Genomic DNA, 12420 nt, shown 5'->3' with positions numbered 1-12420 from the left:
AAGCAAGAAATATTTCCTAGTTCAATTCATATGCTGTGGAACTACCTTTAAAACTAAAGAAGAAGAGTTGGTGGAACCTTTTGCCTTAAAGACAGCTCTATAGGGAAGGTCTTTAAAAAGTGAAAAAACAAAGAATGAAATGACACCACTTTCCAAGGTTTGGATGTACATAACAAAAGCTAAAAATCCCACTGTTTGGCCAACACTTTTAAACTTCTTTTTAAAGCAGGGAAGGAAGGATACTTCGATATTTGCCTCATTCCCAGAGTACTTATGTCAACATTCTTGTACTTTACTATTTCCCCTAACCATAATCCATTTTAACATCTGTCTCCCCTGCAGACTGTAAGTTGCGCTTGTGGGCAGGAATCAAGTCTACCAACTCAGTTAAACTGTACTTTCCCAGTCTTTGGTACAATGCTGTGCACACAGTAAATGTTTATTGAAGGCACTTCTTCAAGAGGCCTTCTCAGACTAAGCCCCACTTTTCCTCATCTCCCATTCCCTTCTGCGTCACCCTGACTTGCCCACTTTGCTCTTCCCCCCTCACAGCCCCAAAGCACTTACGTATCTGTAATTTCATTTATTTGTATTGATGTCTAGCTCCCCCATTCTAGACTGTAAGCTCTTTGTGGGCAGGGAATGTGACTGTTTATTGTTGTGTTGTAATCTCCCAGTAAGCGCTCAATAACTACAATTGAATGAATAAATGCTGAATAAATACAACTGACTGACTGGAGGAGGCAGTAAGGAACAACAGAAGGGGAAAAAGGGAAGAAGGGAGGGAGGAAGATCAAGAGAAAAAGCTTAGCTGGTAGTTGAGTGAAGATGAGCATTTGGTCACTACCCTTAAGATGCTTACAATCTAATGGGGAGGACAGACCCATGCTTCTACCTATTAAATGCCAATATACCACGGGAAACCCTAACCCATTGGTTAGAGTACCGTATTTGAACTATTTTAAGGGGGAATATGTTGAATATGTTACTATAAGCAGGATTTATTAAACCTGCAAAATTCTGTGGGATTATTTTTCCTTCAAGAGAATTAATTTTAAATTTTTCTGTTTGAATCTGAGTTACTTTAAAATGACACACTTCACCTCCCCAGTTCTTTTCTATTTTGCGTTCTGACATGCCAATCCAAAGTAGAATTCTTGGTGTATTTCATTTGTTGGCATCAGGACATCAGCTTTACCTTTCTTAGCAGTATAACCCATCAGCACTGCATTTCACCAAGACCTCACAGAGTTATCTAAAAACCTGGAGACTTTCCTGAGCAGCAACTGTTCTAGATCATTTCTGTAGACACTAAATGAAACTCAACCCTGGCAAGAGAAGGGTCTTCATTATCCAGGCTTTGCTCAAAAAAGCAGGTATATATCTCTACTTTCCTATTCTTCAATCATATGATCACTCTAAAACACAACAAAACCTTGTGTAGAACCTTATCAAAGGCCTTTTGAAAACCAAAACACATATATACATTGCATACTTATAGATACAACATATTCAGTGGTTTCCCTCTATCTACACACTTATTACCCTTTAAAAGAACTCCCAATAATCAATCAACAGTATGTACATTGGTCCTAAACCTGAGTGTAGATTTCACCAATTTCCCAAGGTATAGGAGTGAAATCACCAATATACAATTTCCAAGATTACCACAAACTCTCCTTAAAGTTGGGTGTGCACTGGTGACCCATCAGCTCTCTAGCTGAGTGGTCATTTACAATATGTTACATACACCTGTCATAGGTTTCATGATTTACGGAGTTCTTTTGAAACTTCTGAATGTCCGTCATCTGATTCTAGTGATTCAATTCCTCCAGATAGCATTTTGACCTAAGGTATCCTGGGTGGTTACCATAACTTGATCCAATTCCTCTGGCTTGTCTCCTATAAAAACATTACTTGTTTCTATGTCTCTACCATCTTCCTCAGTAAAAGAACTGAAGGATTAATTGAGACCCTTGGCTCTCTGGTTCCATCCCCGAGAGCATCTTTCACAACATGATCATCAAATGGCTCCACTGATTACCTCGGAATAAAACGGGGTAAATACCATACACAAAACAAGACCAAAACATGCACCAGGAAAATATATCTGAGCCTTTGCATGCAAACATAAATATCGTTGACTATATTCATGTGTGCTTAAGAAATATCTGCTGTTTTGCTTTTGCAGGATTGACGCCACTGCTAAGCCCCAAAATAATAACTATACAAGAATCCACTGCTACTGCACAGCTTCAAAAAGTACTGAATACAAGCAGAAAACTTGAAACGTGACTATCAGGAATGGCTGTACACCGGCTCCCACTATGGGGTAATTTGAAAGTAAGTAGACATAGTATAAAGGTATACTCTGTCCAACCTGATTATTTTATATCTATCCCAGTGCTTAGTATAGTGCTTGGCACATAGTAAGCACTTAATAAGTACCACAATTATTATACAGGTGGCTCCATAAATTAGTTTTGAAAATAGCAACTTGATGATATCCACAAGGTAAGTTTACGCTAGGACGAGCAAATTAGTTAAAAAAATGTTGTGGATTGGTAATTTCAGGCTATGAATGAAAAACTGCTTAAGAGCTAGATTTTCAGGTCAATAAATCTAGAACTTTTTGTTGTATCATAAATTGCCCTTCACACCAATGATATTTCTTTCAATAACAAAAAAACTACCTCAAAATCTTATTTCTTTATAATTTACGACACACTGCCTCCTAGTCAGGTGTTTCATCATTTTAACAATTCTAATTGCCGTATTATCTGCTCTGGTGCAGTAGTAAAGCCTTTAAACACTTCTGTTTACCTCAACAGGAAAATGCAATATATTCCATCTTTAAAGATATTACTTCCATTTCTGTAGTAACCTCCAGCACAGAGAACATAAGCTTTCTGAAAAGCCAATACCATCTATCACTATTTTACTGTTCATCAATGTTTATATGTCTTTGAATTTCACATTTAATGGAGCTTTTTATTGTTGTTTTACACTTCAAAGCTTTCAAAGACATTAAACCCCCCCAATTCCTTGAGTTAATTGAGCTGTTCATGTATGTATGCATGTGTGTGTATAAACACACCTAGATAAAGCATACACACACAACCCAACTGTAGCATATGACTGGCCTCTACTGCGGCCCCGAGCTCCTCCCCCATCACTCCTATCATCTGGTCTTTGTCCCTCCCTCTCAGGGGCTTCATTTCTTCCCCACGTCAGGGTTCCTCCAACTCGCTGCCCCTCATGGTTCATATCACCTGGGGGCTCAGGTCCTCAACTACACCCTTAGTCACCACACTCACATATTAGCTTTCCCTCCTCCTACCGAAGTACACACAGGCATCTCTGTTCACCATGGTCACAACTTGCTTTCAGTCTCAGTAAGTTTTAGGCCTTCCATTTTTCACTTCTCAGTTGCACCATGGCTAAGGGCCCAGAATCCCTCACCTCGACTCTGCAGCCCCCCATTCACTGCTTGACAGAACTCTGAAACACAAATACCTCTACCTGCCTTTGATTTTTTTTACTGTTTGCCACTTTTTATTATCAGCACATCTCCCCATCCATTAGTACAGAGAATTGAGAGAGGACCCAAATCACTACCTTCTAGCCGTAGTGCCTGACTGCTTTTCTAATTTAATTATTTTAATGTATCCTGGTCTTTAATATTGATTTTGAATTCTTATTGCTTATAGGTCTGTCACCAATCCTCTCCATGCCTTTACTTAGAGCATGAGTCCTTTGAGGGCCAGGAAACATGTCTAGTTCTCCCCAAATATTTTTTCCCCAGGGCTTAGTACAGTCCTCTGCACTAGAAAGTCCTGAATACATACTATTAGAATTACCATTACTAATCTTTTACCTGAAAGATGAGTATTTTCCTCTCTACTAGAACATTTCTTGTACATTTCACAACTACTGACAAAGCTGGGACTGATGACTGGGGTGATATATCCTTGGCTGGTTGCTCTGGGTAGGCTTCTGCTGGTTCAGGAGAAGTGCTAGGCCTGGGATGTGCAGTGGCTTGCTTTGGTTTTCATCCTTCCTGTTAAAAGCGACCATTAATCAGAAGGCAGGTCAAGACACACACAGGCTGTTCTAGATGCAACTGTGCCCCAACTGTCAGGGTCCCTGCAAAACTACTTTGCCAAACTCAGCCAAAAAAGCAGATCCTGTTGGTGAAGGGGAGGTTATTGTCCTGCCTTAGTTACCTCTACCACTCCCAGGCCCATATCAAGAAGGGCAAAGGAAGTGGGCTTCTTGGGAAACCGAAGTATTACCACCCTAAAAATGACTAATTCACTACCAGCAGAGCCCCGTGGGAAGACATAAAGGTGGTTCAGCTAGTTATCCCAGTGGTGAAATAAAAACTAGCGTGTCTACAACCCACTCGTCCTCCAGATTCAATTTAGAAGTAAATTGGGTTGGCAGCATGGCTCAGTGGAAAGAACATTGGACTGTGAGTCAGGAATCATTCACTGAATCGTATTTATTGAGTGTGTACTGTGTGCAAAGCACTGTACTAAGCACTTGGAAAAATCAATATAACAATCCAGATTCAATTGTTGACTCTGCCACTGGCCTACTGGGTGATCTGGGCCAGTTATTTAACCTCTCTGGGCTTCAGTTTTCTCCTCTGTAAAATGGGAACAGGATAGACTGTGAGCCTCATGAGGGGCAGTGGCTATGTCTGACCCCATAACATGCTACCCCAGCACTTAAAACATGCTTAAAACATTGATATTAATCAATTTAACATATAGAGCCAGGGGGAAATTGTATCCCCAGGACCCTTTTTTATTTACTTTACCTCACGGAAAGAAGACTCTGGTAGTCTGGGAAGGATATAAGTAAATGGATAGACAGCAAAACTCTTGGTTTAGAGAGGGGGGCTGGGTGTGTGGTCAAGGGGAGAGAAGGACAAACAGAGGAAAAGTTCTTGTGGGTTTTTCCTCCTGTTTCTGTTTTTTGAATGGAAAAAAAGAGCTACAATAAAAAAGGAGCAAGGAAACGGAAGATCAAAAAGCAAAACAGAGCTGGAAGCGTATAAACTCTGGAGGGCTAGGAAAGAAAAGAGGAAATCAAGCTAGTGGGGCTTCAGGGACCCTCTGCCCAAGCCCACCAAGGGGCAGGAAGCATGAGATCTCAAGCTTACCATTTCCTTCCGCAGTCCTTTTGGTCTCACAGTCTCTTTCTGCTACATTCCCCTAGTGGAATTGGCATCCCTACCTAAACTGTAGTAACAGAGATTTATGTGAAACATAAGGAAGAAGTTACTTTATGTAATGGCAGTTTGGCAGAGGACAAGCTTGCATAAGGCAAGCCGGGTTTTTGGACGGAATTGATCTATAGACAATATCATTTTCTGTCCTGAAACCGCACGAGGAAAACCTCATGGTAGCATACTGAAGATAGCAATCCCGACAGACATTAGGGAGCCATATATGACTAATCACCCTGTCCAGCCGGCTCCAGGAACCCTACCGCAGGTCCACCCGATAGACAAAGACCAACTCGGAACCCCTCCAGTGGTGCCAACTTTAAATTGGGCATAGTCCCAAATCAATCAGGAAGCAATCTCAATGAAAGGCTGCCCTCTTTGCTCAAGACTTGTTGCCAACCTGTACTTCCCAAGCGCTTAGTACAGTGCTCTGCACACAGTAAGTGCTCAATAAATACGATTGAAAAGACCAATCTAGCATTTTCCAGCTTTATGATACCAAATGGGGACAAAGTACTAGTTACCAAATCCCCTTTGGCTACCCTGCTGAGTTGGGTCACGTTAGCATCACTACAGGGCAGGTGACATTCAGGTTGGGCAGTGTGGACATTCTCCCTGGTGAGAGATAAGGAATATTGTAAAGAACACGATAGAGCACTATTTGCCCAGGACGACTAAAAGACTGGTAATACTACAGCATAGTGGGATGTATTACCCAGGGTAAGGTTCTCCCTAGCCTTAAAATTCTAACTTTTCTAACACAGGCCATAGTCACTGAGGCCAAGCAGTCCAAGATATTCTTTCCTTATCTGGAAATATTCCTAGACTGTGTTTTAGAGTTTACTCCTTTAAGCACTGCAAAAGGCATTTCCCTTTTACAGAAATCAATCTTATTTATTGAGTGCTTACTGCATGCTGAACACTGCACTAAGCACTTGGGAGAGTACAATATAACAGAACTGAAAGCCACGTTCCCTGCCCACAACAGATTATAGACTAGAGGGACTGTATAGAAGGAAAAAATTAAGTACATTAGAAATACGATTATATCCAACTTTACTGGCACCAACAATTCAGATTACCTAAAGTTTGGATTCTCCAACATGAATGTATCTGTTTTTTTTAGTTTTCCATATTTTCTTCTGATTTTCCAATCAAGTCTCTATTCGGAGAACCAGTCATTCAGAAACCTGAGGATCTTGGGCCATCCTCTGAATCATACAAAGACAACCGGCACACAATATAAAAACATTGTGTATAAAAAAACCAATCTCTAGTTCACATAAAATTCCCTGGAGGCAGAAAACAATTTGCTTTAGGAACCTACTGCAATTAATTGATTGGAAGAGTTGATAGCTAATCAATTTGAAGACTGAATGAGGCTCAGAAAAATCCAAATCCAGAGAGAGGGCAATGTCTACTTACTTGTTTAAGAAGAGTATGTTCAAGAAGTTTTAAGTTTTGAAACCTGCACAACTTGTAACACTGTCAACCTTTGTTGGGTAATAAAACATTTAACTGCAACAATTCGGAAATCAGAGTAACACTATATGCCAAACATGTAGAGATTTTGAAGCTAAAATACACAAGAGGGCACCATGATGGAGAATGGAACTAAGAACCAGGAGACCCAGGTTCTAATCTTGACTCTGCCACTTGCCTGCTGGATGATCTTGGGCAAGTTACTTAAATTCTCTGTGCCTCAATCTCCTCATTTCCCATGACACTGTGAGATCTGGGAGGGTCAGGGATCGCATTGGAGCTGATTATTTTATATCTACTGCAGTGCTTAACAGTGTTTGCCACATAGTATTTAATACCAGGATTATTATTTTAATAAAATAATGTTCTGAACACCACTAATAAAGGTGCGAACATTCAAGACTTCAAAGAAAGTTTCATGCTTTTCCCTTTCAAAAATTCACCTCCTCGTCATGTCTTTGAACAGAAATACCAAAGCAGATGATTTATCAGCAACACAAAACACATCTAATGAGCCTCAGGCTTCCATTAATCACAGAAGCCTAAGAAACACAACCAATAACTCCTTCACAGGTATGGTTTCTCCTCATTTCTTAGTGTTGGCGGGGATTTCCCATGTGTGGTAACTCCCTCTGCAACTGATCTCAGAGAATTTACTTCCAGATCTTCCATTTCTGCCTGTTCAGAGATGACACCCATCTCTATTAGGCTTCACGATCCCCAATCCACATTAGGAGCTCACTCTGGGGTAGGATTTATCCAAGTGGAAGACTAACTGCAATCTTTTTTTTTCTTTTGAAGAGTGCCTGGTCTTAAAGCAGTGTCTTTAATTTGTGACAGGAGGTCTGTACTGGCCCTATAAGGCTTTCCGGTGCCCTGCCCTGTCACCCCATCCCATCCCTTGTACATCTCCTTCTTCTTCCTGATTTACAGTGTTTGGAATTTTGCTCAACCATAATGAGGAGGAAAAAGAACAGGGGAAGAAATATCAAGAATGGCAACCTTAAAGAAAACAACATAAAAATGTACTTTGAGATCTGTTTGAGAACAGATTTCACAGTCGAGGAAAGCAATACATCCAAATACTGGATATGTGAAGGACTTCAAATTACTTTTTAAGCAAGATTATGATCTTTGAGAAAATTTTAGTGGTTACGTCCTAAGCATTAAATTATAGAAAATTAAAAATTGAGGTATTCATTCATTCATTCAATCACATTTATTAGTGCTTACTGTGTGCAGAGCGTTGTACTAAGCGCTTGGGAAGTACAAGTTGGCAACATATAGAGACAGTCCCTACCCAACAACAGGCTCACAGTCTATTCATCTCCAAAGTGGAGAACTTTGTGGAGTTACATACCAAATTGTTTTTCCCCTACGCTTCAAAGGGAAAACATGCCCACATCTCCCCCATCCTAAAAAAACCCTCTTTTGACCCCACCTCCCCTTCTAGTTATCGCCCTATCTCCCTCCTACCATTCCTTTCCAAACTCCTTGAACGAGTCATCTACACCCACTGCCTCGAATACCTCAACACCAACTCTCTCCTCGACCCCCTCCAATCTGGCTTCCGTCCCCTACATACCACCAAAACTGCCCTCTCCAAGGTCACCAATGACCTTCTGCTTGCCAAATCCAAAGGCTTCTACTCCATCCTAATCCTCCTCGACCTCTCAGCTGCCTTCGACACTGCAGACCACCCCCTTCTCCTCAAAACGCTATCCAACATTGGCTTCACTTGCTCCGTCCTCTCCTGTTTCTCCTCTTATCTCACCGGCCATTCATTCTCAGTCACCTTTGCGGGCTCTTCCTCCCCCTCCCATCACCTTACTGTAGGGGTTCCTCCAGGGTCAGTTCTTGGTCCCCTTCTGTTCTCTAACTACACTCACTACCTTGGTGAACTCATTTGCTACCATGGCTTCAATTATCATCTCTATGCTGATGACAATCAAATCTACATCTCTGCCCCTGCTCTCTCCCCCTCCCTTCAGGTTCGGGTCTCCTCCTGCCTTCAGGACATCTCCATCTGGATGTCTGCCCGCCATCTAAAACTCAATATGTCCAAGACTGAACTCCTTATCTTCCCTCCCAAACCCTGCCCTCTCCCTGACTTTCCCATCACTGTAGACGGCACTACCATCCTTCCTGTCTCACAAGCCCGCAACCTTGGAGTCATCCTCAACTCTGCTCTCTCGTTCACCCCTCACATCCAATCCGTCACCAAAACCTGCCGGTCTCACCTCCGCAACGTCGCCAAGATCCGCCCTCTCCTCTCCATCCAAACCATTACCCTGCTGTTTCAATCTCTCATCCTATCCCGACTGGATTACAGCATCAGCCTCCTCTCTGATCTCCCATCCTCCTGTCTCTCCCCACTTCAGTCTATACTTCACGCTGCTGCCCGGATCATCTTTGTGCAGAAACACTCTGGGCACGTTACTCCCCTCCTCAAAAATCTCCAGTGGCTACCAGTCAACCTACGCATCAGGCAGAAACTCCTCACCCTGGGCTTCAAGGCTGTCCATCACCTCGCCCCCTCCTACCTCACCTCCCTTCTTTCCTTCTCCAGCCCAGCCCGCACCCTCCGCTCCTCTGCCGCTAATCTCCTCACTGTGCCTCGTTCTCGCCTGCCCCGCCGTCGACCCCCAGCCCACGTCCTCCCCCTGGCCTGGAATGCCCTCCCTCCGCACATCCGCCAAGCTAGCTCTCTTCCTCCCTTCAAAACCCTACTGAGAGCTCACCTCCTCCAGGAGGCCTTCCCAGACTGAGCCCCCTCCTTCCTCTCCATCCCCCTCACCCTACCTCCTTCCCCTCCCCACAGCACCTGTATATATGTTTGTACAGATTTATTACTCTATTAATTTTACTTTTACATATTTACTATTCTATTTATTTTATTTTGTTAATGATGTGCAACTAGCTTTACTTCTATTTATTCTGATGACTTGACACCTGTTCACGTTTTGTTTTGTTGTCTATCTCCCCCTTCTAGACTGTGAGCCCATTGTTGGGTACGGACTGTCTCTATATGTTGCCAACTTGTACTTCTCAAGCGCTTAGTACAGTGCTCTGCACACAGTAAGTGCTCAATAAATACGATTGAATGAATGAATGAATAACATTACTTTCCCTACTATAATGCCATCCCTAATAGATCAGGCAGACCTAAGTTAATCAATAAACTATATTCTAGATTCTGAACATTTTTCTTCCTCTTAACCTTTGCAAAAAAAAACCAAACAAAAACTATGTTAACATTAATCCCTGTAATGCTTATTCACTACTCTACTGTAATTACCTTTCCAGCAATTAACAGTAAGGGGTATAACAAATCTACTAACTGAATGAAGCCCCCTTTTCCTAAATATTTGTTGCACCTTCTTCCACTATTCCTGAATAAGAATCAGACGTTATTACACCAAGTAGAAAAACAACGGAAACTCACCACATGCAAGCCTCCTTAATTTCTTCCTGCCACTGAAATACATGATCTACTCTGTGTGCATCAGTACTGATTGTGTATCATGTTTCTACTTTAAATAGTGCCAGAGGCACCAAATCGTCAGCCCATTAATATGTCTAAAACAGATGCACTACAAAATTATCCTTAGTGAACATATAACTTTATAACCAGTACAATTCATCATTATTATTTATACACGAAATATCCCTTAAAATAATTTTTAATACACTATCAGTGCCTTCAGGGAGAGCTACTTTCAAAACTAGGTCATATCTATATTGGTTTTAATTTTGGAATTACTTTTATGGGTAAGACATTCAGAAAATGTATCTATTAACCTTTAAGGTGACAAGGAAATGATATAAAAACAATACATTTAAATGAAAATTAAAATTACTATTCCAATTTATGTGCTACTGCATAAAAGTTAAATTTGGCTAGTAAGCACTTAAGTAAACTACACTACTTAAAAGTGACTTTAAATTACACATATCTGTAACGAGATGTGTTTCCATAATAATCAGTTTTTGTACTTTGTCGCAAATATCTGGTTAGACTAGAAACTGACTTTAAAATGGTGAGCCTAAGACTCTAAATTCCTAAAGTTACCTTCGGGTAGTAAATCAGGCATTTCAAAAGGGGCAATAAACTCTTCTAGACTGTAGCAGGTCACTTATGCACTTTAAGAAGAGCATCAGTTATTTCAGACTAGGGCAACAGATGTTTCAAAAAGTTTCAAAAAGTTAAGCCCCTAACTTACTACTAGGGAGTAATTTTAAAGGCACTGAAGTCATTGACAATGGTTTTAGTTTTGTGCTTAACTACTTAAAAATCCAAAATAATTAAAATCTGCATGCCCTCCAACAGTATTCATTTGGAATAATAATGATGGTATTTATTAAGCACTTGCTACGTGCAAAGCACTGTTCTATGGTCAATGAGCATTAGAAGACTTCAAAATTATTTTCTAAGAACTGCAAAAGAATTGCAAAATATTTTGAATTGTGGTAGAAATGTGTGTTTAAACACTTAGCAAAGGATCCAGCCTCCTCTCCATGCAAGTAGAGTAACAACCTTGATTATCCAAACTATTCAGGCCCAGGCATAATTGGGATAATGGATAATCCCAGAAACATTTAAATGGGTCTATCATACACACTCTATATATTACGCTATAAATCCCTAACTTTCCTAGTAGTTCTCAAGGAAACCTGCCTTTGCAAGGCTCTGCTCCCATAGTTCTTGTCCTGGAAGAGTTTCCAAGTTAAATGTAAATACATAAAGCAGATGTATACTAAATAGATACAAGACAAATGACAAAAACACAATCAAGCAATAGTATTTACTGAGTGCTTACAATGTGCAGAGCACTAAACTAAGCATTTGAGTACAATGCAACAGAGTTAGCAGACATGTCCCCGCCTACAACGAGCTAGGCCATTAGGAAAACAAGTGTCGAAGGAACATTTTAATTGCGGACGTAAACAGATCCACCTTACCCTTTCCTTAAGTCCCCAAGGTCAATTCTTGCTATTTCAATTCCCTATCCTTCAGTCTCCTTCTCCTTTCTTCTTACAGTATCTGTTCCTACTTAGATCTTCTGATGTCGAGGAGCTCCACATAAAGCCACTCTGCACTACCTCTTTGCCACAATCAAGTCTAGAGATCCCACTGCAATAAGGTCCACTCTGAACAAAGGATTCCAGTCCGTCATTATTATCTGGGATATGAACTTGATTACAATAGTGGTGCTGTTTTCCTAAAAGACAGACAACAAATAAAAGAAAGCAGAAGAGGGGATTTCAAACAGAAACTACACTTCCACATACAGCCTGCAGAGAAATGTGGTGGACTCGTTGTGGGCAGGAAGCACGTCTGCTCTTTTGTGCTGTACTTTCCCAAGCGCTTACTACAGTGCTCTGCATAGAGTGAGTGCTCAATAAATCCCAGTGATGATGACGGTAACATGGTAGCTCATGAGGGTGACCCACAAGCTTTCTTCCTTCCTGCCTCAACCAACATTTGGCTGACAGCTGGGTCAGATTGGCTAGCACTCACTCCCTGGCCAAAGAGGGGTAGAGCTCTGGTAAACAGTTGAGCATTTATATTCCACTTCTCTCCTTCAACCCAATTTTACCATTTACATCCACACTAGAGGGCAGGTGTTACAGCTTGTGTTTCACTTTGACTCACCTACCACCTTGAGACAGAAGCAAAATGAAATTTAAACAAATGTGTG

General features: G+C 41.2%; 1 protein-coding gene across 3 annotated transcripts in view; it reads right to left on the bottom strand.

Moving 5' to 3' along the window:
- The window catches only part of TBCA (tubulin folding cofactor A), a 58750-nt gene that overhangs the window by 27524 nt on the left and 18806 nt on the right, over positions 1 to 12420 (bottom strand). Inside the window, exon 1 of one of the 3 annotated variants that reach the window (XM_038765802.1) lies at positions 6319 to 6356. The exons of 1 other annotated variant lie outside the window; for it this stretch is intronic. In XM_038765802.1, the coding sequence (XP_038621730.1) occupies positions 6319 to 6341 (23 nt within the window). In that variant the 5' untranslated portion in view covers positions 6342 to 6356. Of the gene's footprint in view, positions 1 to 3877; positions 4024 to 6318; positions 6357 to 12420 lie in introns of those variants that run through there. One more of the 3 variants, XM_038765799.1, reaches the window with a different exon arrangement.

The sequence above is a fragment of the Tachyglossus aculeatus genome, chromosome 23 (assembly GCF_015852505.1).
Source record: "Tachyglossus aculeatus isolate mTacAcu1 chromosome 23, mTacAcu1.pri, whole genome shotgun sequence".
In the NCBI taxonomy this organism is placed as follows: Eukaryota; Metazoa; Chordata; class Mammalia; order Monotremata; family Tachyglossidae; genus Tachyglossus; species Tachyglossus aculeatus.
Note: the sequence above shows the minus strand (reverse complement) of the source record. Positions and strands in the feature narration are given on the sequence as shown.